Source organism: Crocodylus porosus, unplaced genomic scaffold (assembly GCF_001723895.1).
Source record: "Crocodylus porosus isolate Cpor-Errol unplaced genomic scaffold, CroPor_comp1, whole genome shotgun sequence".
NCBI classification, from domain to species: Eukaryota; Metazoa; Chordata; order Crocodylia; family Crocodylidae; genus Crocodylus; species Crocodylus porosus.
In genome coordinates, this window is record NW_017728907.1 from 17,651,064 (window position 1) to 17,677,744 (window position 26,681).

The following is a 26,681-nucleotide window of genomic DNA, read 5'->3' on the forward strand; positions in this document are numbered from 1 at the left end:
AACACATGCTTAATATTGGAAACCAAATTAATTTTAGGAAGTCAAGAGCTACTGGAATAGGAATGCAAATAATTTAGGTCTTTGGTCATATGAAAACAGACTCAATACCAGCATGTGGCGTAGTTATAGGCGCCAGAAAATCACTAGACAAGTGAAGTCACTTAAGAATTTTCCCTTTACATATTACTTGTTTTAGCAAAAAAACTACACTTTTTGACACTGGCAATATCACACTACAAGGTAAAGAAGGGATACTTAGAGGCTTGAAGCAGAGGTTGACAACATAAGGCCCATGAGCCAGATCTAACCTGCAGGCTTCCGAGCCTCCACAGCCAAGCAACAGGGGAAAACAGCAACAGCAGCTGGGTAAGAAGCACAGGTCTGGCTCAGACCTGACCTGGGTTTATCCGACCTGCCTCTTGGAAACCTCACCAACTGCTAATTTAGAGAGAAATTATCCCATATCCCTTCTGGAAAAGCCCTTACTTATTTTTTCTACCAGGTTCATATAATGCTATACATAAAACAATGGTTTTGTCAGGTTACATACTCTAGAATGAACAGGGCAGCAATAAGCAAACCATGTTTACAAAAAAAATGCAGGGTCACAGCATTGCAACTGCCAGATTTTTAAGCCAGGAAAGCCATTACTGTGACCTGTGTCTCTCTTAAGTATGAAAGGTTAAATGATGCTTCTTTTGCTGTACTGTAGTGACTAAAATAATGGAGATTTACCAACATGCCTACTAACAATTTCAGTAGCGTACAAGATAAGAACTACTGACCCTAGAATGCAAGTCATGTGGGGACCTGAACAAATGTCAGAAAAGCACTGCTAAAGTGAAACCAATGTGGGCCAAAGAAAGAAGATTTTACCAATATTTTGCCAATATTCTGGGCTATAAAATGTTATTCCAGTTTTGCAGTGGTACACAACATGGGTACTTAATCTCCAGGCCAGATCCAACCCCCAGCGCCTTGCCATCCAGCCCACAGAGCTCCTCAGAGGTCTATGACCCTGTGTGCTAGAGCTGACATGTAGATCAGTAAGGGGCTTGATCCCAGGACACGGAGTAGGTGGTGGCAGCACAGGGTCTCCAGGCCCTGGATCCTGGCATACGGGCCTGGGCAGAGGCAGCATGAGCCAAATCCAGGTACACGGACATAATCCTGGGGCACAGAATCCCATTTAGCCCATGCATTGGCCCTGCACCACTCTGTTGGCCTATGGGGACAAAAGGTTGAGCACCACTGTTATAAACCAATGCTTGAAAAAAAATAATTTGCTGATTTGTCTCAAGTGAGAGGTAATCTCATCCACTTCTACAGAAGCTAAGGTTTCAATTTAAGGAAAGCCTGCGTGTCTTGAAAGACAAGGCATGTCTACACATGTGCCCTTAATGAACATTAAAAAATGGTGAAACTAGTTTAATCACGCCAAAATTAATACCTGCAAATGAAAGTATCAAATTTAGGCGTGGTTAAAGTGCATTAACACGTGTGTAGATGCAACCTGGCACTAAATTTTAGTGCCAGGTCTGCCCAGCCACTGGGGGCACACGGCAGGACTACAGGGATTTGGCACTAACTTTAGTGCCAAGCGCCTGCATGTGTAAACACCTGCCCCCCCCCAAAAAACAAAACAAAACAAAACAAAAAAACAATCACTCAATGCACAGTACATTTAGTCGCACTTAAATGCATGTGTAGATGTGTCCACATGGTCTTAAGTATGTGAAGTGTATAAAATGGCATAGGGTTAATTTACTGAACCTGATGTCAGTCACAGACTTCCCAAATAGTAGTAGCATCAAGTTATCAAAGAACAATCAAATGAATCATTTTCACTGGTGATACTCAGAACCTTGAGCACAAGAGTGAAATTGTCTAGAGTCAGGCTAACTTCATTAAGCTGCTGCTTAGAGAAACCTTACCAGAAGCAGGGAAAAGGACACTGAAGTTATTCACTAATCAAAAAGACCCCAAAACAATGATACAGCAGAAGATGCTTCTTATCGCTTTCTCTAACACTTTACAACCCAGAATTTAACATGAATATGAAACATTACATCCGCAAGCAAGATGTAGGGACTTTATCCAGATGTTTGCTGGGCTTGTTACCATTACACTGCCCTGAAAAATCTCTAGTGAATGACCTCCCAACCACTTTAATATCTATCTCTGGGCTATCATGTTCAGTTCTGCAATAAGCAGGTGTTTACTGACGTAACAAAACCAAACAATATTGATCATGGTAAATACTGTCCTAGAAGACTATATCATTAAGAGAAATATAGCCGCAAGAAATGGAATAAAGTTCTTATACTTTCAATGTGTGAAATATCACCTTGATGGCATACTAGATTATTCACTGTTGAACTACTATAAAAATGTATATATTATAAAAAACACTTTAAACTATAATCACCAGCAAATGCAAAGCCAGGCATACACATCATTTAAAATTTTATCAGTAATCCAGAATATAATACCCCAGATTAAAATTCAATCAACAATACAATCTGAGCAACAAAATTTGGGTTTAACCAAAGACAGACAGCAGGTGGGCAGAACCAATGAGCATTTAAGTTTAAAACCTGGCCATGTGAACATGTAAATGTAACCTTTCATACTGATCAGAGAGTCAAAGGCCAGTCACTTACTTAATATGAAATTGCTATAGACTGTACATGTGCCAAATACAAGAATTAATTGCATAATGTTCAAAGCACAGATGGTACTTATTAAATATTAGCTTTTCATACCCAGCAATTCAGACCGTCTATGCCAACTAATCCACGCCGTATTTAAAGCAATCAGCTTTTGAAGGCATCTGACAAAAAACGTATCTTTAATCCAGCTGTGGAGTCGCAACAACACTCTTCGCTAATGTATTGACAGAAAGATGCATACCACTGAGAAAACAGATGGACCCTATATATGATATTTTTTATTATATCCAAAAAAATAATTCTACTGGAGTTCCATGCATGACACAAAGAGGACTACTGAGGACTAGAGCCACATGTGGACTCTGCAGTCCAAATTCTGAGCAGCTGTGAACACTGTACCTGTGTGACGGTGAGGGAGTTTCACACTGAGGCACAGTACTATCCTCGCTGACTGGGGAGTACAAGCCACTCATTTCCTGAAACAGAGAGCCGAGTTACAACATATTAGAGGCGCACAAATCAATGGATGGATTTTAAACATACAATAGTGATGTATATACTTATTTTTGTGGCATGTAACCAAAGGCATATAATTTATTCTATTTCTACAAAGGATTCTCTCCTCTGCTCCAGTAACCGAATACATGGGTTTGGGTTTTTTTTTTCCATTTTAAGACCTATCCACAGGCAGGAGGCTGTGCCTTCAGAAATGGGCAAACCTTGTAGCTATCATGCATGCCTTAGTCACCCCCAGCCCAAACAACCGCAGTGCATGCAATGTGGTAATACATCTCAAGTCTGTCCAGAACTTTAACCTGAAGCAGAATGCCACATCTTATTAACCATGGAATACCTGTTCTGAGAAGGCTCTGCGAGATCATAGATTGAAATATGTTTGTATGAATTGAGCTATACTTTGTTAGTTACTGGGTGAAGGAGAAATCCTGAAGTTGTCAATTTTTATAAACGCATCAAAAAAGTGTCTAGAACAAAGAATTAATGCATTTTTTTTGATGTATAAACTCGAAGTAAATAAAAAAATCTAGACACTAGGCTTATGGGTACTAGGCAGAAAGCTGGTGATGGCTGTTGGTAGTGGTAGGGGAGAGACTGCAGAAGCTTGGCTGATACCTGGGCAGTTTCAAGAGCCTGCCGAGTCTGACGCAGTCTCTTCAAATATCAATTCCTTGCTCCTGGAGCCAAACATTGTCCCATGAGAACATGGGACAAAGCTCAAAGAGCAGTCTAAGAATTGATTAGGGATGGAAGGAGATAGCTAATAGATTTAGAAATATCTAGAACAAACCCTAGCAACACTAAAGCACGTCTTATGACAATCAGAGTATCACAAAAGAAGGAACAGAATGTTATCAGGAGATAGTAAATTGTTCCTCATTTTATATATAGCAGTGGTTCTACTTCTGCTCCTTCCCAAGATTCTGCTGACTTCTACATACACCACTTCCCAAGAGCAGGGAAACAAGAGAAGGATGGATAGTTAATGAGTGTTGCTTGAATACTTAGCCATCATTGGGGTCTGAAAGCAGGAATCTCTGGGGCCATCTACACGTGCAGGTAAAGGTGTGATGGGATCTAATGCACAATTCACAGTCACACCTCCTGCCATGCCACACATGCATGACAGAAGGTGTGATTGTGGGATCCTGCATTAGATCCCATCATGCCTTATTGCTGGTCCTGGGGGAGCCTGTCCTGGCAAGAAGCAAGTTCCTGTGGCTGGAAGCCTCCTCAGATGTGAGGCTCCCAGCAACAGGGATTTCACATACTTCTGGGGCAGCCATGCCCCCCAAATGCCAGGACCCAGCTGAGTCCCGCCACCTAGTATCAGCAGCTGCAGGACTCTGGGTCCCTATAATCTGCATATGTAGCATCATCTCCTGTAGGGCTGGGAGCCTTTCAGTTGAGGGAGGGACCCTGATATATGTGCAAATTAACCCTTGATAGCGACCAGTTCTAAAGTTAGTACACATTTACAAGGTCTACCTTTATAGCTGATTGGAACTTATGGTATGATAGCTACTTTGCACATGTAGTTGTTCTCAAGGTAATTGTGCAATTAACCAGTTAACTGCATGATGCATGCAGTTGTGTAGAGGAGGCTCCTGTGACATCAGCAGGCTGTAACAGAGCATGCTGCAGCCCTGGGTCTCCCCAGTGTTGGTGGACAGGGCAGAGCAGAGATGGAGAGGCAAGCAAACCTATATTGTGCCCCTTGACTGAAGGCCGTGCCACTACATCTCTTCCTGGTGTTTTGGCAGAACTCCAACTGGGAGGCTCAGCAAGGAACCATTACATCTGTCTGCACCTGGTGCGCTACATTTTTGTAGTGCTTCAAAGTGCTGCAGCCTTGCAGCATTGCATGTTATGTTACATCTGCCCACAGCCTGGGCTCTAACTAGTTGAATAATTCAACTAAAAGCAGCAACTATTTTAGTAATGTTATTATCAATACATTAACCAATAAAATTATGCTAATCTGCTCACTACCAAAGTAAAGGATTTGAGAAAATCTGAGTATCTGAGTAACAGGATGAATGGCCCCCTCTTCCACCAAGGTGCAGCTTGCATGCATTCACTAAACGGACAAGTTAAAGAAAGAGTTTTATCTGTTCATTTTCCTGTTAATGAAACAAATGGCATAAATATAACACAGCAACCTACAGCCAAGCAGACAGCTGGATGAAAATGTCAAATTGTCAGAGTTACAACAATGTCTGGGCTCCTCACCTCTACTCTTTTAATATCCTCTTCCAAAACACTTAGTTCCTTCTGGATCTGTTCCAGTTGCTGTGAATAAAAGAATAAAAGAAATCTGAACCAATTTGCACTGGCACCACTGCCATCATAAATTAAGTTCTTTTCATAAGGAAACCTTAACTAAGTTAGCAAACTACAAATTTCAAAAGTCACTGCACATAAATAGTGTGTGTTCATAGATTAACGTACATGGGCACACAAAACACATAAAAAGAAAGTTATGGATGTGAAATAAATAGTACAAAACAAGAACATCATGTTCTTCAACACTAGTCATAAAAGGACACTGCATTATTAAATGTAATATGCTGTTCCTCTCCAACACCTTCTATCCAAAGTACTTTATGAACATTAATTATGGCTTGAATCTCCTGTAAGAGCCTCAGCAATCACTTCATCCCGCAATGAAATGCTGTCATTTGTTTCACATAACAGCAAGCATACAAACTTCTCTATGAAGGGAGAACAGTTAGTACTTAAACTTTGTTATATTGCTATAAAATGTAACTGTAGTCAACTGAAATAGCAACCAACCTATCTGAAAATCTACCAATAATTTCCAGAACAGAGATATGCGTGTCCACAACACCATTGTTAAAACTTCATGACCCTTTCAGGTGAGTGGACCATTTAGTCATGATACCTCACACCACAGTTTTGAATGCACACCTCACTGACAGGTGGTACACCTTAATAATCTGCAGCCCTACAGCTACATGAGACAATATATTCCATAGCTTACTCAGATGCAAGATCAGTCTACAGAATAACCAAAACGACTTCCATTGACTCCACCCTTACTTTCAGCATCCTTTTTATGTTTTCCATGCAATTATTCACATAGGCTATAAACAGTTTGAGGAAATCCACAGGAATACAGCATAGCACTGTCACTGTGGAAATCAGAACTTTGTCAATGGACTGTTATAACTACTTATTAATAAGAGACAAAAAGGTTCAGATACACAGGACTAGCAGATTACTAGAGACAGCTGCTTGCCTGATCAAACAATAGTTCAGTGTAAGCATAATTCTCTTAGTTTAATGCAAATAGTAGCCAGTTAGAATGGGAGCCTTTTAAAATTGTTATTAAATGGGCAGGTTCTTGCCAGTGTCAAACACAATGCATTTTTACATGCAGATAGATAACCAATAGTGTTCCTAGAATTTATAAAAGAATCTCAAGTTGCCCATGTCCAAGGCATCTATGTGGATAATAATAAACTCTAGGGAAGATTAGTAAACTGCTCCAAGAATCAGAAGTCTTGCAAGCTATGAAATGCTTTGCAGAAAAACAGCCCTTTTCTGCAGGCCGTTGATTACACAGGGTCAATACATGGGCTCTGCAACAGATAAAAATCACATTAAGACTTAGAATTGTTATCGTTAAACAGGATTCTCCCCATGAAAAGCATGAAAGGAAAGGATTTTGGAGTCTATACTGATTTTTGGAACTGGATGACATGCACTAAATACAGTAACCTCTTTATTCTGGAGTTCTGAGCCTATATGTAACATTGGTCACAAACACTGTACGTGCTTAAAACTACACTGCAACAGATACTTTAAAAACCCAGAATGGCCAACATAGTACAAATGGAAGAACCAGCTTGGAAAAACCTGTAACTAGAACAGCAGGTGGTAGGGTCATTCTTGTTAGAGATAACGCTAGCAAACTTTTGTGCAAGTAAAACTTGCATAGCATATATACTAGCTGTGCTCTGCTTTATTTACACCATGTTATTAGTGTCTTACTTTCATAAATTCCTTTAATACCTCTTCTCACAAAAATGTAAAAGTTTCAAAACTGTAGCAAGGAGATGAATCAAAAGGAAATCTGCTCTAAAATTATGATTCTACATCTTTCTTGCCAAAGCCAGAAAATAGGTAGGTAGGTAGTTATTTTTACCTTTTCTAACTGCCTGCTGGTTGTTGCTGTTGCATTAAAAGTGCAAAAAAAAAAAGGTTCCTCTGTACATACAGAAGCAGAAGCAGATAAAGAGGAGGTGCAGCAGTGCAGCTGCATCCCCCTTTGGTTAGGTGTTGCTTGTGCAGTGAACTCTCAGAGCTCACCATCACATCAGCAGAGTTCCTGCTGGAAGTGCTGCACATGCTGTCAGCTCTATGAGCTCACCACCACAGCTTCTACCCAGTCTTGCTTTCAAGCCACTGTGGACCCTGCTACTATTTGCTCTTCCTTACCATCCTCCTCTTCCCATTCATCAGGAAGGGAAAGGGGAGGAAAGCAGCAATGAGGCTCAGCCCCTGCTTGTCTTCCCCTGCTGCTGAATTGGGGGGCCTGGAGAAGCAGGCTTTAGAGATGAAAGGAGATACTTTCAAGGAAGTTTCAAGGAACTATAGAAAGACAAATATTTAAATCTAGTACAGCTACATTTGACTATTAAGTCTATCACAGTCAGCTTAAATGGACCACTAATTGGCTATTAGCCAATTGTCTGAATATACAGCTAAACCAGTAGTCCTCCATCTTTTGGAATCATGTCCCCCTTTCTGTATTTCTTAAATTGACAGGTGCACCCCTGTGGTTCTGACTTATGGGTAATATAAATAGCATTATGTTATTACAAATCACACTATTACTTCTCTAAAAACTGTAGAAGATTTTTCCTTTTTCCCCTGCATTTCTTTCTTTTCCTTATTCTGCTTTCCTAGTCTTTCTTCACATACACCCACCCCCAGGAGTTCACTCCACACCTTAATTCAAATCTCCTCCTGCTAAGAAATGTCCAATAGATTATTTCCACCAATGTTTCATATAGCTAAACTTTAGTCTAACAAAACCCCTTAAATCAGTTTACTTCCATTCTAATTGAACATTCTGAACAAAAGAACAACTGATTTACAAGTTTTATCCATTGTAGGTTTTTTAGGGAAAAGGAGATGAGTTTTTATCTGGTAATTCTCTCTCTCTCTCTCTCTCTCTCTCTCTCGAGAGAGAGAGAGAGAGAGAGAGAGAGAGAGAGAGAGAGATTTGTTATCTTTCGTATTGATTTTCCCCTTTTGTTGTGTATGCAAAGCAAGCCAGACCTGTCAATAATTAGATCAGGACTTGGTTTTACCTATCCTGATACAGACCTAAAAATGCTTTTAGAGCTGAAATAAGTTGATATTAAAATCCTAGCATATACCAATAATCCTATGCCAAAGGAAAAGCTTATGGCACAAATATCATCAGAGGTAGTGTGTATGAAAAGTTTTCCTTCTGTGGTCATAAAACAGTGAGCCCAGTCAGACTAGCAAGCAAGAACAAACTTCATTCACAAAACCTGTTCTACAGGTCCTAGTATGGGACTAATTAATAGAGAAATCTCCATGACAGAAAACAAAGACTACACTTCCATGAAATAAGGGAGTACTCCTATATAGTGCCTCTACTGGCTCAAAGCTGTGCTTACAGAAGCTTTAACTTCCAGACTAGAGTCAGCCATAGCAAGGATGCCAAACTCCATGGCGAGATAAGGATAGCTGAGCCAGTCTAAAGGCCAGAACGGGAACAAACGCATGTGCTATGTGTAGTGCCAAGTCCACCCCACATGCCACATGAAGCCTGGACCAGGCCCACTCCAGGACTTGTACTACAAGTGGCAAGCAAGCTGGATCAAGCTATGCAGGCAGTACAGGAGACCAGTGCAGCCTATATTTCTAACCAAGTCAAAAGCATGTGGGATGTCCGGTTCCTTGAAATGGAAGGAGTTCCGTCTCAGATGTCAGAGGCCTGCTGCTTCTGACACCAAAAAAACCCCACCAAACCAAAAACCAAAAACACAACCTCAATGACTTAGCATTATTCCATCTACAAAATTCCAGGGTAAAAAGTCTCTGAGGATAACAGGTACAGTCACTAAACTAACCACAGAAATATCAGTAGTCCTCAGGAAGCATCTGGCAACTTCTTGTTCTTACCCAACAGGTGTCAAGAAACACTTAAATAAGAATTACAGAGGAATTTTCCTTCCTTCAGCTTGTTCCTTTCAGAAGTGATCTCTATAACCAAGGAACAAGACATAAGGAATAAGAAGTGGTAAAATAATCTTCTTCCTCCTCCTCTTGTTCATTAAAGGCAGAAAGAAACTGGGTAGAAATAATTTTTTTACAGTATTTAAAGAACAGATCTGAAACAAAGGAATCTCCATGGAAAGCAGGTTTTCCAAAGATATTTTAGATGTAGGGCATGAAGTAGTTGGGAAATATATCCAAAAAGAGCCCTCCACATACAGCCTTTTCTTTATAATTTATCCATGGAAAGTTAATTCCACAACTTCTTCCACAGAGAACATCTGGGCCCAACAGATTACAAAACCACTGGACTCATATACAGTCACAAAAGTATTAAACACAACAGCATAACCTGTGAATTCACAAGATCTAACATAGTACCTACACCACTGCATTTGCCACAGTTAGTTGCAACTGAATCTAGTAGATTCAGAGATGCAGGGCATATCATGAGTAAAAAAAAAGATCATAGAATTACAGAATCACTGAGTCGGAAGGGACCTAGACAGATCATCTAGTCCGACCCCCTGCCATGGGCAGGAAGGAGCACTGGGGGTGGCAGTGGTCATAAGACCCCAGCCAGGTGCCTATCCAGTCTCCTCTACATACCATATAACACAAAAGTGTCTTCATTCCAACTGAGGCCCCTTGGTGTAATTTTTAAATAACTGTGAAACATAAAAAGCAGCTGGAACATCTTTATCACTTCTGGAGTCCCCTCACTTTTAGAACATTCTAGCTACTTTATTCAAAAGCAAGAGATTCAAAAGATCTTTGTGTTCTGTGGAATGAAAAACATTTTACTAGCTAGACCTAAATCATGAAGAGCCTCTTGATACCACATACCTGGTCATGGAGATAACTTTCCAGGGATGTTATGGAACTTTTTGCCCTGCCAAAAACTGACTACCTTCCCCCAGAATCTAGGAATCCCAACTGATATTAGTTTATTCCTAATGGGAAAATACTGTAAAACCATCTTAACACAAACCTCATTTATGGAAAAAACGAAGTAAAAAATTGTGTGTGTGTGTGGCGTGTGTGTGTGCATGTCTGAAAATTGCCATGACTTTCATTGACTGAACGTGCACTTTCCAGAACTTTATGCAAAAGCATTTTACGCTTTCCACAATGTAAGCTATAGTTCTTTGAGCAAAACTTGAAGTCTTACAACTACTTATGTGGCAACTCCAATACTGACAATCCGTAAGCATGGATGCCCTTCTCCCATGGTCCCCATCTGTCTTCTGCAGATTAAATCCTTTGGTTCTACCCATAATCACATCACCCATTCAAAAAAAATCTTTCTTTCTACCTCGTTAGCTTGCCATTAAACTTGCTTTCCAGTGCATATAAATGTGAGACACCAACTGAATCTCAAGATGTACAAAGCAAAATGTGTCTCTCTGTAAATATGTTTAATCCTTAAACAGGGTATTATATACACACCAGATCTGATGTGATCTTTCTGAGTTCTTTGCAACAGAAAAAATGCTCTATTATCTTTCCAAAGTAAAAAAAAGTGAAAATTATAAACTAGCATTTTCTGAGGGGTACCTCAAGTCTACTGAGGGGTGCCTCGAGTCTACAAAGGTTTACAACAACTGCTACAGAGAAAACCTGAGCAATACTTTTGATGTCTTGAAAGCCCTAACATATATTCTATTGTTGTATTGTAAAGACACAGCAATTAAGTCAACATTAAAGTCTAGGTTGTTACGGATTTTTCTAGTCTCCTACATATACTGGGAAATCTCACTTACATTTTACCTTCATTATCTCTCTCAGATATTATGAAATCTCTGAATACATGAAAAGGAATGCAAGGGTTCTTTTTGGATAAGGACATGAAGTACAACCCAATGGCCTTACTACTAATTTAATCCAGTTGGTCAAAACTGAAATCTCAAGGTTCCAGCCAGATGTGCAGATTACCCCAAATTCATCAGCTAACAAGCAGGACAGATTACCTTTCTCTGCAGAGAAATAATTTTTTGCCTTCCTGTACTATTTGGATTCCTTCAAGGGGAAGAACATTTTCTTATTGCTTTGTGAGTGATTTTAAGGATCAAAACCCTGTATTTAAAAATATCCAGTGTAGACTGGAAGCAGAACTCCGGAGGGAGGAAGGGAAGAGAAAAACACCCATTGAATCTTTAAGAATGTTAATTTCTCTTTCTGCCTTTTTTTTAAATAAACTGAAGCTTTGATCATGAAAGTGATTAGGGAGGGGAGCTCTTGGATAGGGCTAGTGATGGGGAAGCAATAATACTTCTTTACGCCTGGCTAGGAAAAAAACCTGCAAGAATTAGCAACTTTACTCACTACGAGATCCCTAGTCCTTTACATTCATTCTTTGCCATTGTGAGATATGAGACACTGGGCCACATAGATCTATAGCAGGGGTTTTCAACCTTTTCTAAGAAGTGTACCCTTCGGCCAGACATGGAGCAGTGGAGGTGGCCAGACATGGAAGAGATGAGGCTTGCATATGGTGGCACAGGGCATTGAATGGCGGTGGCAGCCACCATGCGCGAGCTCTGTCCCCCCTCCTTGCATCCGGCCAGCCAGGCAGTGCCTGTGAGCCCTAGAGAGGGGAGCCACTGCCCTGTCCCCACTCGCCCACCCACACATACCCCCTAGCACCTTTTCAAGTACCCCAGATGTACCCCCAGTTGACAACCCCTGACCTATAGTACTAGCCAGTATAGTGTTTATCACATTCTTAGGCTATTACCTATATGTTTAAGCAAAAGGAAGAATTTGAGACGGGATATAAAAGCAACATTACCGATTGCTCAAAGATTAGTGCCACTGAAATAGCAGAGGAAAAAAGGTTTCCTAAGTGACAGATCTTTTCCCCAGTGTCTCAAGAACTGAGACTAAATTATACTGAAATAACGCTACATGGTAGAATTCCTCACCAGCTATTACAAAGAAAAGCAGCCAAGGCAAAGACTGCGGGGGGGGAGGGGAAATAAATAAAGTGAAGAGATTCTTATAGCTACTTGACTTGAAAAACTGGAGCCCCTTCAGCTTTTCCTGCCCTAGGAAAGAACACAGAATAGTCACTTATCAGGAATGAGGCAGTGGCAGTACTGTAACAGGAAAAAACAATGAGAAGGGGCTAGAAAGAAAGGAACTACATGGGAGGAAGAAGGACATGTCTTTTTTGGTCACATGAGAGATGCCTGTTCCTTCCTCAATGCAGGACTGAGCAGGATTGACACTTCTGCTACAGCTTATCTTCATGACATGCCTATCTTCTATTTTATCTTCTCTAAGAGGGGAAAACTACTGAAGACCGTGCAGAAAAATAATCCCAAACCTATCCTTAAAGCTCAGAAGGGAAAGAAATCAAGTATGTAAAAATATCAAGGCAGGCTACAAGAGAAGATCCCTTACACTCTTCAGAAAATAATTCCCCCCCTATCTTGGGAGGTCAAAAAAAGCCAAAACAAACCCTGAACAAACGCATCCTACAGAAACTATTCTTGTGTCTCCCAGAACAAAACTGAGTGGATCCTTATTCCACTGATTAAGGAGTCTGGCCTCCAAAATCATGCAGCAATTAGAAAGCCATAGCAAAAAGAAGTTATTGGATTTTTTACCTGTGATGTTTCAATAAGTACTAATATAAAATAAGTTTCTTCATTTTATTATAAAAGTATTGAATAGGTGCACTGAAAAATTTTTTGGGCCAATACCGATAGCCAATTTTTAAGGCATATCAGCCGATACCAATCCAATTTCCAGTATGCAGCCCAGAAGCTTGAAGAGCAGCATCCAGCTGGTAAGTCTGTTGTGGTGGAAGGTGAGGGGGAGGGAAAGGGGTGGCAGACTAAGGTCTCTGCAGAGAGGGAGGGAGTAGGGCTGGGGCTGGGGCGAACACTGCCGTGCCAGGGAGGAGTAGGCGTGGGATAGAGTTGTAGCTCATCCAGGGGAAGTGGGGGTGGGGGGCGGTGTTGCTCCCATCGCTGTGCATACCCCAGGAGGACACGGATGGGGGAAGGGGGAAGGTGTGTGCCCCTGGATCTGCGCAGGGTGGGGCAAGCTGTCACTGCAGGCTGGGGCTGGGGCGGCACCAGGCTCTTCCCAGCTGGGGCTGGGCCAAGTTGCACTCAGAGCAGGCGGTGGCGGGGCTGGGAGGGGGGCTGCAGCCACCCCAACCAACATTCACTGTAGCCCCCCCAACCCCCTTCCCAGTGCCACCGCCACCCGCCCCAAGCACAGCCCAGCCCACACCACGAAGAGCACTGGGAAGGGCTCAGGGCAGCCCCAACACCAGCCCACAGCAGCAGCCCACCCTGCCCTGCACAGATCCAGGGGCACACGCCCCCCCACAATGCCCTCCCAAGGTGTGTGCAGCAGTGGGAGCCACCCCTCCCCCTCCAGACAAGCCAAGACTCCATCCCACATCCACCCCATCCCAGCTGAACAGCACGTACCCCAGCCCCACTCCCTCCCGCATGACAGGGGCCTTGATCTCCCCCCATCCTTGCCCCTTCCACCACAACAGACTTACCAGCTGGATGCAGCACTCCAAGCTGCCAGGCTGTGCTTCTCACCACCTTTGTGTTGTGCTGTGGCTACACACATGCACAGTGCATTTATCAGCCAAATTATCGGCCATATCAGGCAAAAAAGCCGACTTCCAATAGTCAATTTTCTTCATATCCATGCCAATCCAATATCAGACCAATGCACCTTTAGTATTGAACTCTGAAGCACTTAAGACTTCTTTTACTACAATACTGTAAATTGCTCTTCATTTGAGGGAAAGCTACAAAAAATAAGGAGAATCAAATATATATCAATCAATATATTATAAGTGAAAATCTCTACATTTTATTGTCCATATACTAGTAATTTTCTTGGCATACTGTCAAGTAATTCAGTCCTAACAGCTCATATTGAAAAGCTTGAAATGCAAATAGGTTTAAAGCCTCACGTATTTAAGCACAGTAGATAGAAAAAAAGATTACACAGTTATAAATACATCTCAAGAGTCTTGGAATGTAATAAAGAATGTATGACAATCATAAGAGCATGACTGATTTCTAGTTTTGTCATCTCCCCTTGCCTACTCATTAGCCCATCCACATGTGTAGCTACTGAACAATAAGGTTTGACAGGTAAAGTGATTAGCAAGAGCTAATCACAGCCCTAGAGAATTCATGATTCCAATTCCCGGCAATTATCCCTCCATAACTAATAGGGACTCTTATTTCTATTAACATCTTCATTATGTGAAAGGGGAAAAAAGACTTTTGCAGGTAGATATATTTGAAGCTTAGAGAAAGATGATGATGATCCTTAAATTCCAAACAGATGCTGTTTCAGCCCACCAAAACTGTACAACACTTCAAGATTAAGTGAATATCCCAGAGAAGATTAAAGATCCCATACTTTTCATGTGTCTACTTATGTAAGAGGACTCATTAATTACATACAAGATACTAAATGCAGCACTACTAGAAAAATTCACAAAATATATTAAAATGCAAATGTCCAACAGCTATATTAATACTAATTTATAGCACTACTTATTAAAATTAATATTAGTTTCCTATGCACAACTGAGATGCTTCAAACATGTTACAAGTCCTACACTGGGTCATCTATCACCTGATTGGTTGGTTGGTTGTTGGGGGGGGGGAGGGGGTTGCAAATGACACACTTTGGACATTGATGTTCCTAAGTTAAGTCACCTTCAAAGCATGGTTAAAAAAATTAAAGCTGTTTACTTTGGCGTTTGTCCTACAGGCAACTTAAATCATTTTTATAGCTGAATGCAAAATTATGGGGTAATATATGGTTTTATTTTAACTGATACAAGACAACTACATTTTAAAATGTTTTAAATTAAATACAAATATGCAATGAGACTGCATTATCACTAAAAACCAACAATAATCAGTGCAATGTAGCTAAATTAATGATGCTGCTGTAAAACCTTAGCTTTTAATAAAGTGATTTTAACTGTACAACTCCAGATTTTCGCATTTGGTTTCCCTTAACAAAAGGGAGAAAAAGAAAAAAAAGCTTACTATTCCAGAGTTATTTAGTTTGACCTTCCAAGCTCCTTGATCTACAGCTATGATTTCAGCAGATGAGATTGCTGGATCAAAGAACTTGGAAGTATGCACTTAATTAATCACGCACACATATGGACAGCACATATCCATGCTGAATTTGCACTACAAACATGTATATTTTCTATTAGGGATGATCAATACAAATTTTTTCAACCAGTTTCATCCCTTGTTTAAACTGTTAGTCTTGTTTCAAAGCTATTAGCCTGCCGTGAATGTCAAGCTTCAACCATTTCTGTTTGTAGTCTTTTCCAAGAAAAGAAGAATATTTTCTTCTTACAGTAAGGAAGACTTAACTTTTCCCCACCACCCTTCCATAACTTAAGAGAATAAGAAAGAGAAGCAATAAAGCACACTTTAAAAAAAGCCAATCCTCTTTGTACTGAGAGCATGCAGGGAAAATTTCAGCTGCAAAGAACGTTTAGATAATTAGGAGCACGTCAAGATATAAATTCTAGTGGAAATTCTGGTGAAACTGTTGTAACTCATTTCACTTCTGGGAAATAAATGAACATGCAACACAGAGAAGTTTGTGATAACTTACAAGTTGCGCATAACTCTAAAAAGTGAATATGCAAAAATGGAATCCTGTTCTACAGCTACAGACCTTCTCACCAAGTGTTGTGGGGCTTATTTGCTGATTCTCCAGACTAACTTATATCTTTATTATTCCTCTTTTCATTTCAGAAATAAACCAACTGAGACAGATAATGATCCAGCATCTATGCCAGTTCTCTCGTAATCAGTTATCACATGATCCAGAATTTTTATTGGGTACTTGGGGCCTCATATTTAACCAGCTTGAGATCCCACTTTCAGGCCAAATGTATAATCTTGGAGAAACCATTTATTTTTAAAAATGAACCAAGTAGATCTATTATGGTGCTACTGCAAGAGCCTAAAGATTCTCAAGAACCTACTTTTGCATAAAGAACAGAGTAGAAAGTCATCGAAAGATTCTCAAAGTTGGCCACTTTTTAAGTTATGCATCTAACATTTCCAGGCTTACAATATATTTTATTCAACCTATCCAACAGCTGCATACATCTTCTCCCAGTTTTTTAAAAGTACAGCCACAACTGATATCTTAGTGCTCTTTGAATATATTACCAAAGTATACAAATTACACAGATAAACTGACTGTAGAGCAACAACTATTATGCTGTATCAACTGAGGAATTACCTAGTTTTCCACCTAGGAACCTGTAATATATAACCAAACACTTAATATCACCCTGCATAATAGACACTTGCAACACTACATGAAAGAAGCTTTTTTTATCCTAAGGTTCCAAATTATTCTTTGTTAGAGTCAAGTTACAAGTATCCTTCAGTCATTTTGACCATAATCAGGTTTGAATTAGGGAGAAGGTAGTGACATTCTTCCAAACGTCATCCACAAAGAAGTTTTTCCTTTATGAATCATCAAAATGAGATAGTGTTCAAGAGTATACTGTACAGACATTTTAAACACGACTGCATGTCCTCTGAGCCCCAGCAGGCACTTTGAAGACTTAACTTAATCAGCCACAGGGTTCTGATAGCCTTCTTGGGCTTTGTTCCCCTTGACTAGGGAAAACAGGCATGCATCTTCCCAACCATCCATCCACTCGCATCCAAATATCCATTGTCACTCTCTTATACAAACGAGATAGTCACAGTAAATTCAGCTAACCTGTGATCCTCCTTCTCCTTTACTATACAAGGAATAATATATTTATCTATATGGACATTCTGCTTTCAAAGTCAGCACCTCCCTTAGATGAACGGAGATGTTTCCACTTCACACAGCAATTGTCTAATGCTCTCCATAGACATTTTTGTATTTGTTACATCTGGTACATCTCCACTACAAGATTACTTCGTCACTTGCTGAGTTTTAACCCAAGCCCTCTACAACAACAACAAAAAATCTTTGAGTATTAGCATATGTGCTTTGAACCCATGATCACTTCCCAGATTTGAAGTGAACACAATTAAACCCACCTAGTTTACAGCATGGATATGGCAAGAGCCTAGTTCTCCAAAACCATTTTCCCCACAATTTTCTGGGTCTGTGTTTTATGGTCTTCTAATCTACTTATTTCCAACTTGTCTCATAATGGGAACCTTCTACCTATCAGAATATGGCCAGTCAGACTTTAGCTGTGCTACATGGACTGCTCCAATTCTATGCTATTTAACTTGGTCATTTTTGCCACCAGTCTGAAGGACCCCAACTCAGCAAGCTGTAAGCTGGCTAGAGGACCACATCAGGGGTTCAGCTGCCCTCTGGCACGATTTCAGCAAGGAACTTGATTTTGAGAATGCAAGAGCTTCTCTAAAAGCCTAAGGGAAGGGAGAACAAGGCAGACCACTGGCTGCTATCCAGCATTTGGGGGGGAATTAGAAAACTCAAGAGCATCTACTCAAGGCAGAGGGTACTAATAGCAAGGCCAGTAGTTCTTCACCTAGCTTCCCCTTATTACAAAGGGTTTGACTAAGCACTACAATTCATACCAAATGAAGGGCATACAGTCCTGCAAAACAGGTTTTACAGGTGAAACTGCTTGGTTTGGTGGTGACAGCAAGTGAACAGAGATGGCAAAAAAGACTCTGTCAGTGGAAGGAACACAGGATCAGGAACTGAAAACAGTAATCAGGAGGTGTTCTGCAGCTTGTGGTGTGCTAAAAGGGCATTCTGTTGGATGTCCTTGGGAACCTTCTGCACTTAATTTTTACTTGGTTGCCAGAATCGTAGAGGACTGCATCCAAGTAGTCCTTTCCAGTTCTTACGGAATCTCAAGTTAATGAGGTACTAAGATCCCTGGGATGTGCCCCCAAAAGTTTTACCCCCAGTGTAAATCTACATACATGGTTATTAAAAAGTCTGGACACTACAGGCAAGCTTTGCTTATCTGGGTGCCAAGACCGGGTCAGCTCTGTGCGGAAAGTGCTTTATGCAGTCAGATGATCAGTATCCAATTCTGAATACCTGCATAAAACTTATCCAAGGTGTGAACAGTCACATGAAAAGCTACAATGAACTATTTCTCCCTCCCTGCTGCAGTAGTGATTCACATGCGCTAGGATTTCTAGGGCCATATCACAGGATTCTGTGGTGCAGTAAACTGAGCTGTTTTGTGATTCTTTCCCTAGTGAAATAAGGAAGAACCAGTTTGTCCTTGGGCACATCAAAGAAAATTAAGCAGGGCAGCAGAGGCCTATGAACATGTAAGTACCATATTTTCTCACATATAACACATCCATTTTCTGAACGGTACCATGGGCAAGCAACTAACAGCAGGCACAGAGCCAAGACTACTTCTCAGCCTGCTGCCAACTTTGTATGGGCTCACGAACTGACTCAGCACATGTCCAACCCCATATGCTGGAGCTGAAGCCCGGTACAGGGCTCAATCTGACATGTCAGATCTAAGGCCAAGTACAGGACCCATATATCAGCCTGATGCAGCGTGCAGGGCTCCCTAGCAATCTGGAGATTTGGCAGCAAGGAAGTTCTCCTTGTCCTGGCTCCCAGAGCTGCTCGGTCCCTCTGGGGATCCATACTCCTCACATAATGCACACTCTAATTTCCCCCCAACTGGTTTGGAGGAAAACCAAGAATATTTTATGTGAGAAAAATATGGTAGTTTGCATCCCATATACCTTAAATGAGAAGTGAGCAAGTACTAGTTTAGATGAAAGCCATGCTTTGGGGCTATAGCTAAAACTTAACTATTCTATTGGGTGGAAGTACTAGATTCAGTGAGCAGGTTCTGTTGTCAAAGACAGGAGGAGTCAGGAGCTGGAGTGCAAGTTAAACACTGCCACAAAGACCTATGCTTGATTCAACCTTTGAAGTTTTCTTCACAACCGTAACTGCTAGACAGTGAAGCTGGAAGAGAATCTAGGAACTAACAGCACCTTCAGAGCGGTGCCAATGAATAATGCTGTCATTCTAAAGCAGCCCAGTTCAAATTTTTGCCATCAGAAAGGAAGCCAGCATGTAGAATCCTGACCAAAATATTTTCCCTTCCCTATCTTACAAACTTCATTTCAATGTTTCAGAGCACCAAGTGACATGTTTCATAAGTTACAGAAATCAAAGAAAGAAAAGACCCATTCCATGACTGACCATCTACCAGTCAATACACACTCGTTCTCTACGAAACTAGTTTGGGAAGTGTACTGGGCTAAGTGCTAGTGCTTTCACCATTTCTAGTGCAAGACTATTCCTAGTCTACTCAGTCTCATACTTAAGAAATTAATCCTGATACTGAGCCTAAATTTTTCTTTGCTCAATACCATCCCATTACTCTTCATTAAGAGACTGATGCAAACAAAAAAAATAAATAAATCACTGAAGTCAGCAGAAAGGCTGCCATCAACCTCAGCAGGTTTTTGGATCACCCACTATTTCTCCTCGAATCACTCTGAACCATTCCTATTGCTGATGTTTACACTCTGCAAATAATTTTAGACCTACATCCTGCTTAATAGTTAAATGGAAAAGGACTCTAATTTCCTCTAATTCTTTCATTAGAAGACAAGCCCAGAGTATCCCTTTTCATTTAGTTGCGATATGTTTGTGTACTTTCTTCCATCTTTTGTATATTTTTTGGGATGAGGTTGTACACCATACGATCTTCCAGATGTGGTTTCACTACTGCTATAACAAAAAAATAACAATAATTTCCATGGTTTGAATCATAACACCTCTCTCTCACTTAAGAGCTAGTCATATGAAACAAGCGTGCTATGCTCATTGTTTGTGAAAGAGCCAGTTCTGTCCATCACCTCTTCTCCCGTTTCCTTTTGGCATTACTGAATTCCAAGTCTCTCTCCCCCAACTTTTGAATGTCTGTGTTTATAGATCTGTTCCCTGATGTATCAGCTTCCTTGTATTGCTTCCCATTTTGATCTCACTCATTTCCTGGCCATGTTTGTTTGTTTGTTTGTTTTTTTTTATCCTTGGGACCTTCACATTATTTCTTTGTTCTCAGTGATCTTTGTAACTTGTTCCAACTTGGTATCATGCCTTAATGGAATTAACATCCTGGTTTCACATCTCTTCCAGATCACAGATATGAATTTAACATAACCCTAATGTTTACAAGTGTCAGAAACAAAAACATTCTGAACTTGTTTGCAGACAAACTGGGACCAATTAAACTGATTCATACAAGCATCTGTATGTACACATCAATTTAAATGGTGCTCAATTTGGGTTAGTGTAAATCCGTTAAGAAGAGAATTAAACCAAGTCAAAATAAAAATGGCCTACATCGGATTTTGCACTGGTTTAACTAAATATAATCAACACTCTCACATTAAGTTTCACAGCTAAACTATTTTGGTTACGTAAAACATCAGATTCTACATTATAGGTATTTTGAAAGAGAACTGCTCTTTCTTATGCCATAAAGCATCTATCACATGTCTGATCAAGAGGAAGCCAAAGTTTAGGAAAAGTAATTACCTAGTTCCTTCTCCTTTTCCAGTATTTCCTCATCCTCTCACGCTGCTTCAATAATTTGGTGCAAGCTGCCACATGGATACTCTTTCCCCTCCCCCCACATATATTTAACAAATCACTGAAACAAAAAAGCAAGGTAGGTTAAAAAATGAAGCTGTCATACTTAAACAGATAGTCTCCTTGAAATCCATGTGTTCTAAATATTCCTCTGCACCAAAGATTTTTTTCTCCTTGAGCAGATAATGTCAGCCTGACACATCAGATAAAAAATGAAGTAATAGAATGCTGTGGGAGAAACCTCAACTCTGTAAAAGTCAAAAACAAAATAAAGCTACCTCTCTCTTATTTCTCCTGGCAACCTTCAGAAATTCCATAAGGATCTGCAGCTGCGCAGCATGGGACTCCTGCAGCAAAAAAATTAAAGAGAAAAAAAATATTCATTTTATGCACAAACATTCAGAACAGTCCTAAAAACAAATCACTTTTATTTGGGACAAGGGAAGACTAGCATATTAGCAAGGCAGTTCTCTTTCGCTCCTCATATTTTAAAAATTCTGTTTAGCATGTGGCAATTTTTATACATCAGAATATTTTACATAAAGATTTTTTTTTTTAATGAATTACAAGGAACCAACTAATCAACCAAGTATACTTTTCATTCTTTTCCGATTGCTGGGTCTGAAATCACTTTTGGAATTCAGGTTCCTCAAGGGCTCATCTTCCACAACTGAAAGATCTTTACAATTCACTTCTGTAATTAACATGTTCAACAGAATAATTTGGTTAAAAAAAAAAACAGAAATGTTTTCTCCAAGTGAACATTCTGCAGGAATCTCCATCTATGGATGCACAAACAGATCCTTTCATTATAGAATAAACATAGACAAAAGAAACCTCCAACATTTTGGAAACAGAAAAGGAATTTTGTAAAAATAATATATTTTTACTATTTTCCCCCTGCAATGGCCAGAAACTTGGGAAAAAGGATATGGGAGAAGGTAAAGAAAAATATATTCCTAGTATTGGCATAACCCTAATTCTAGCCTGGTCTACAGAAGAGCAACGGTTTTGGGAGCCTGAGTGCAGAAAGGGTAATGGCAAGTAGACCACAGGTGCTCGTTAGAAGAAAAAAGTTCTGAGAAGGATAGCATACAGAGAAAGTGAGAGAATTATCCACTTTCTTGACTAGTCAGTATATGGTCTTAACATTTTATGATAGTTAATAGAAAAGGTGGTAACTGAAGCGTAACAGGTTAGTACACAATCTAAATCTGATGGATAACTCTTAGAGGTGCACCAATACATCAGTCCCATATCGAATTGGCACCAATATAAGGAAAACTGACACCATCGGCAAATCAGCTTTTTTTGGCTGATGTAGCCAATAAGGTCTTTGACAAATGCCCCCATGCATGTGCACAGCTGCAGCACAGCACGCATGTGGCCAGGAGCACAACCCAGCAGCGTCCAACTGGTAAGTCTGTTGTGGGGGAAGGGCTGTGGGGCAGCTAGAGTCCCCCACGGTGAGGGAGGGAGTGGGGCAGGGACTGCCCAGCTGGGGCAGAGCATAGGACTGAACCGCAAGCAGCTCATGCAGAAGCTGGGGGGCAGCTCCTGCCACTGCAAGCACCCCGGGAGGGCATGGGGGGGCAGGGGAGAGGGCACATGCCCCCGGATCTGTGTGCAGGCAATGGCAGGCTCCCACCATGAGCTGGGGCCAGGGTGCACTGGGCTCTTCCCAGCAGGGGGCTGGGCTAGGCTATGCTTGGGGTGGGCAGCAGTCATGCTGGGAAAGGGGGGCTGCAACCACCCCAACATTTGCCATAGCCCCCGTTCCCAGCACTACCACCACCTGCCCCGAGTGCAGCCCAGCCCAGCACCCTCCCTACTCAGGGAAGAGCCCAGTGCCACCCCAGCCCCAGCCTGCTGCATCAGCCCACCCAGGCATAGACCCGGGGTACATGCCCCCCCATGCCCACCCAGCTGCATGCAGTGACAAAAGCCGCTCCCTCCTCCCCCCACAAGGCACTCACAGCTCTGTCCCGTGCCCAGCCCTGGCCGGGCACTGCCTACGCCTGCCCCAGCCCCACTCCCTCCCTCACCATGGGGATCTCGATCTGCCCCACCCCCACCACAACGGGCTTACCAGGCAGACACTGCTCTCTCTCCAATGCTGTTGGGCCACATATTGGGAATTGGATCAGCATCAGCCGATACGACTCCTTAAAAATTTGCCTTAGGTATCAGTACAACAAATTTCTATCAGTGCACCCCTAGTAACTCTCCTACACAAGTGCTATTCAAATACTCATACAACTAGATAACTGTGTTCCAAAGAGAATAGTGTTAATACTGAAGACGATATAAACAGCATGTGATTTGTTTTATATTTGTTATGCCAAAGGTTGAGAGAAATACAAATTAGCTATGTAGTCAAACACCAGAATTTTAAACATATACCCTCAGGATAAATGTTTTCTAAACACACAAAAATACAAATGTAAATCCCCACATGAGATTAAAAAGATAAACATAAGCTAACTATAAATAGTTACGTTATTAGAATAAAAAAAAGTGATTTCTGTTTTCCTGACAGGAACTGAAAGTTAAGCAAAAGTGACTTAACTGATCTTTCATGTTCTTCATCAATGACACTACTGTGAAGCCTATTACAACCACTAACACCTTCACCTCTTCAGAAACTTTCACCTAACTCCAATCTCATGCTAGAGCCCTCTTACATATTTTATCAATTGGGTTACATTAAACTGATTCAAGAAATAAAGCTTTGACTGCCTGAATGCTCCCACACTATTTGCATCAGCACATCATTTCTGGCAAAATGGCTGCTCCTGAGAAATTCAAATGCCAAACACAACAACACTATACTTCACTGAATTCACAATAAAAGACTGCTTCCTACTACATGTACCTTTATAGTGATTTAATGAGAAAGACGGTTAGATTTTCTTTTAGCCACAGAAGGCTGCACATGAGTCTCACAGGTGCATCTACACACAAAATTAAGACAACATAAACTCCAGCGCAGTTTGCACCAGAGTCAACTGCTCCTGGGCACAGTGCCTACATGTGTTCCTGGGACAGCAGCAATTTGAGCTGGGGCAGAGGAAGGCCCCAGTTGGCTGCAATGACCAGGCACAATTTATGCCCCCAGTCACCATCTAGACACAGTGAAGTACTCTGCCATAAAATAGTACTGACAATACTATCCAACGGTGGAGTTAATTAGTTTTCTGCACCCTAATACCAGCACACATGTAAACTGTGACTTTTTACTGCAGAGGCAGTTAGTCAATTACACAGTAAAACACACTTGTAGATGCACCCAGACAAGCATTCAAGTTCTACTTAACTGCAACCAAAGCTGAAAGCCTCAACATTTGTGTGTTTTTCCAAAATATATGCAAGTATGAATACATCAGGAATTCTTTAAAGGAAGTCCACCATACCTATTATCTATAGAGATCCTCAATTTACGTATCTCAAAGTCAAACACTAAATTACAACAGTCTTTGTAATTATCTAGGAATGAAACTTTAATCTAAAAAGTCATTATTCTGGTCAATCATTTTCTGTATCCTTTTCCACACTGATGTCCTTCCTCTTAGCTTTTCCTTCTATATGACCCTGCCAAGTGATACCATATGCCTGCGCTTAACACCATCACATTCCAACAGTTCACAAAGTTTGTTGTAATAAGTCAGGAGTATGGCAAATTATTCAAAAAAAGTGATAAGAGTTTTACAGAAGGAGGGGAGAGTCTGATATACCAGTATTCCTGGTCAAAGGCCTTTGACCAAATCATAAACATATTAATTTATTAGTAAATTAATTGTGACAGGAAAAAATATCTTACTGCCTCAAGCTGCTTCTTCTTTTGCACTAGCAGCTCTAACATCAGGTTAACATTGGCTAAATCAAGATTGTCTTGATCAGTTCCCAATAAATCTTGAAATATCTGCCATCTGTGGCCATTCTAAAAACAAAAAAGAAGAAATGGAAAAAATATGGTAAATAAAAAGGTCAGCCAGAGTTATGTTTGCTATAACATATTTAAAAGCGGTACTGAAACATCTCCTATTTTGTAAAGCACACGAAGGAGGTTCTAGAAGAAAAAAATTCCAAATCCTTGTAAGTTTATAGCTCTTTATCCCATGTTGTATACAACCCTTCAACAACCTATTTTATTGCAGAGGCTTTTTGCGGGCCTGTCCTATGCTAGCATGTAGCCATTGCTGCAAAAAGAGATTTACACAGCTACTCAGGGAACACATCTACACATGCAACTAATGCAACTGAATATACTCCAACTCAATCTGAGCCAGAATAAACTAATTCTGACATCATTGGTCACACATACATTTAAGTGCAGCAATTTATTGTACTGCCAGATACCACTTGTATCTGACAGCACTATCCAGCAGCATACAGTATTAGCCTACTGTCCCATAACTGCCATACATGCTTAGTTGATGACACTTTACTATACTGCACATTAATCTGCTGTGTAGTAAACCGCCTCGTGTAGACATGCCCAGTCATATCTAATTTGTGCTGTAGTTACTAAAGGCAACTCTCACATCAATTCAAGATACCATCCATTTCTTAACCATGCAGGACCAAGAAAAGTCATCCAAGCCCTCCAGCCATCTTGATTTAACACGTGCTTGAAGCAAAAATGTGTGTGAGCGTTTGAAGAAGTAGGAAGGTCTGAAAGTTGTCACAAAAAAAAGAAAGCCACATTCTTTTTCCACAGTAGAGATTTTTGCTGTGGCTTATTTGTTATAGCTCTAGGCATATGAGACCCAACAATAATAGTGTTAATAGTAAATTTATCAGGTTAAGAGAAAAATAAAATACGGTAGATTTTCATTTCAAGAACTCCATCTCTAAAATTGGCGTGTTCAAGTTCTCCTGTCTCAATTTTCTCAAATTATTAGATTTTAATTTAACAGGAGAAGTGAAAAGAGCTCCTGAAAATCTGGCTTGTGGCATCTGGGGGTCAACAAGTGAATGTTTCAGTATTTGCAAAGCCCCCATATTAGGACATTGTCAGGTATTTTATAGAAATAGTTAATACCAGCCTGACAAAATTTGGTTTTTTTAATTTGAAAAGTAGATCTTTGAAACGCAGAAATGCTTGTTTATTTTCATGACCATTAAACTATCTGGGGCAGGGGGGATAAATAATGCTTCACATTTTAGTCCCACCAAAACCACCACCCCAAACACTAATTTTAGTTTAGAAATAAACTGACTATATTCTTTAGCATTCGGAAAAAGACAAAATAAACCAAATTTAATTTCAAAGTCTTCAGAAAACAACTTTAAAATACTTGCATAAGAAAAATCCATATACAACTCTATTTCTTTTTCCAAAATGGATAAAAAAAATTCATTTAGGAAATGAGAACAAAGATCACATTTTTAATCTGTATCAAGATAAATACTGACCTGTTTTAAAATTGTGCATCTTGAGATTAAAATATATTTTAAATTATATCACTTTGACTGTATCTGATTTCAATAAGAATTAAACCAAAGAAACAAACTGGGGCCACCATCCCTACAGCTTTCACCCTGCTGCACCTTAACACACACAGTGTCACCCATGGCACGAGTTTTGCTTGTCCACAGCTT

At 40.5% G+C, this 26,681-nt stretch overlaps 1 protein-coding gene across 1 annotated transcript in view; it reads right to left on the reverse strand.

The window, feature by feature from the left end:
• RFWD2 (ring finger and WD repeat domain 2) overlaps positions 1-26,681 on the reverse strand; it is a gene marked incomplete at its 5' end in the record, with an annotated part of 205,772 nt that overhangs the window by 157,961 nt on the left and 21,130 nt on the right. Inside the window, 4 exons of the mRNA XM_019530579.1 lie at positions 3,072-3,148; positions 5,421-5,480; positions 21,356-21,424; positions 24,898-25,017. Of these exons, the coding sequence (XP_019386124.1) occupies positions 3,072-3,148; positions 5,421-5,480; positions 21,356-21,424; positions 24,898-25,017 (326 nt within the window). The remainder of the gene's footprint in view (positions 1-3,071; positions 3,149-5,420; positions 5,481-21,355; positions 21,425-24,897; positions 25,018-26,681) is intronic.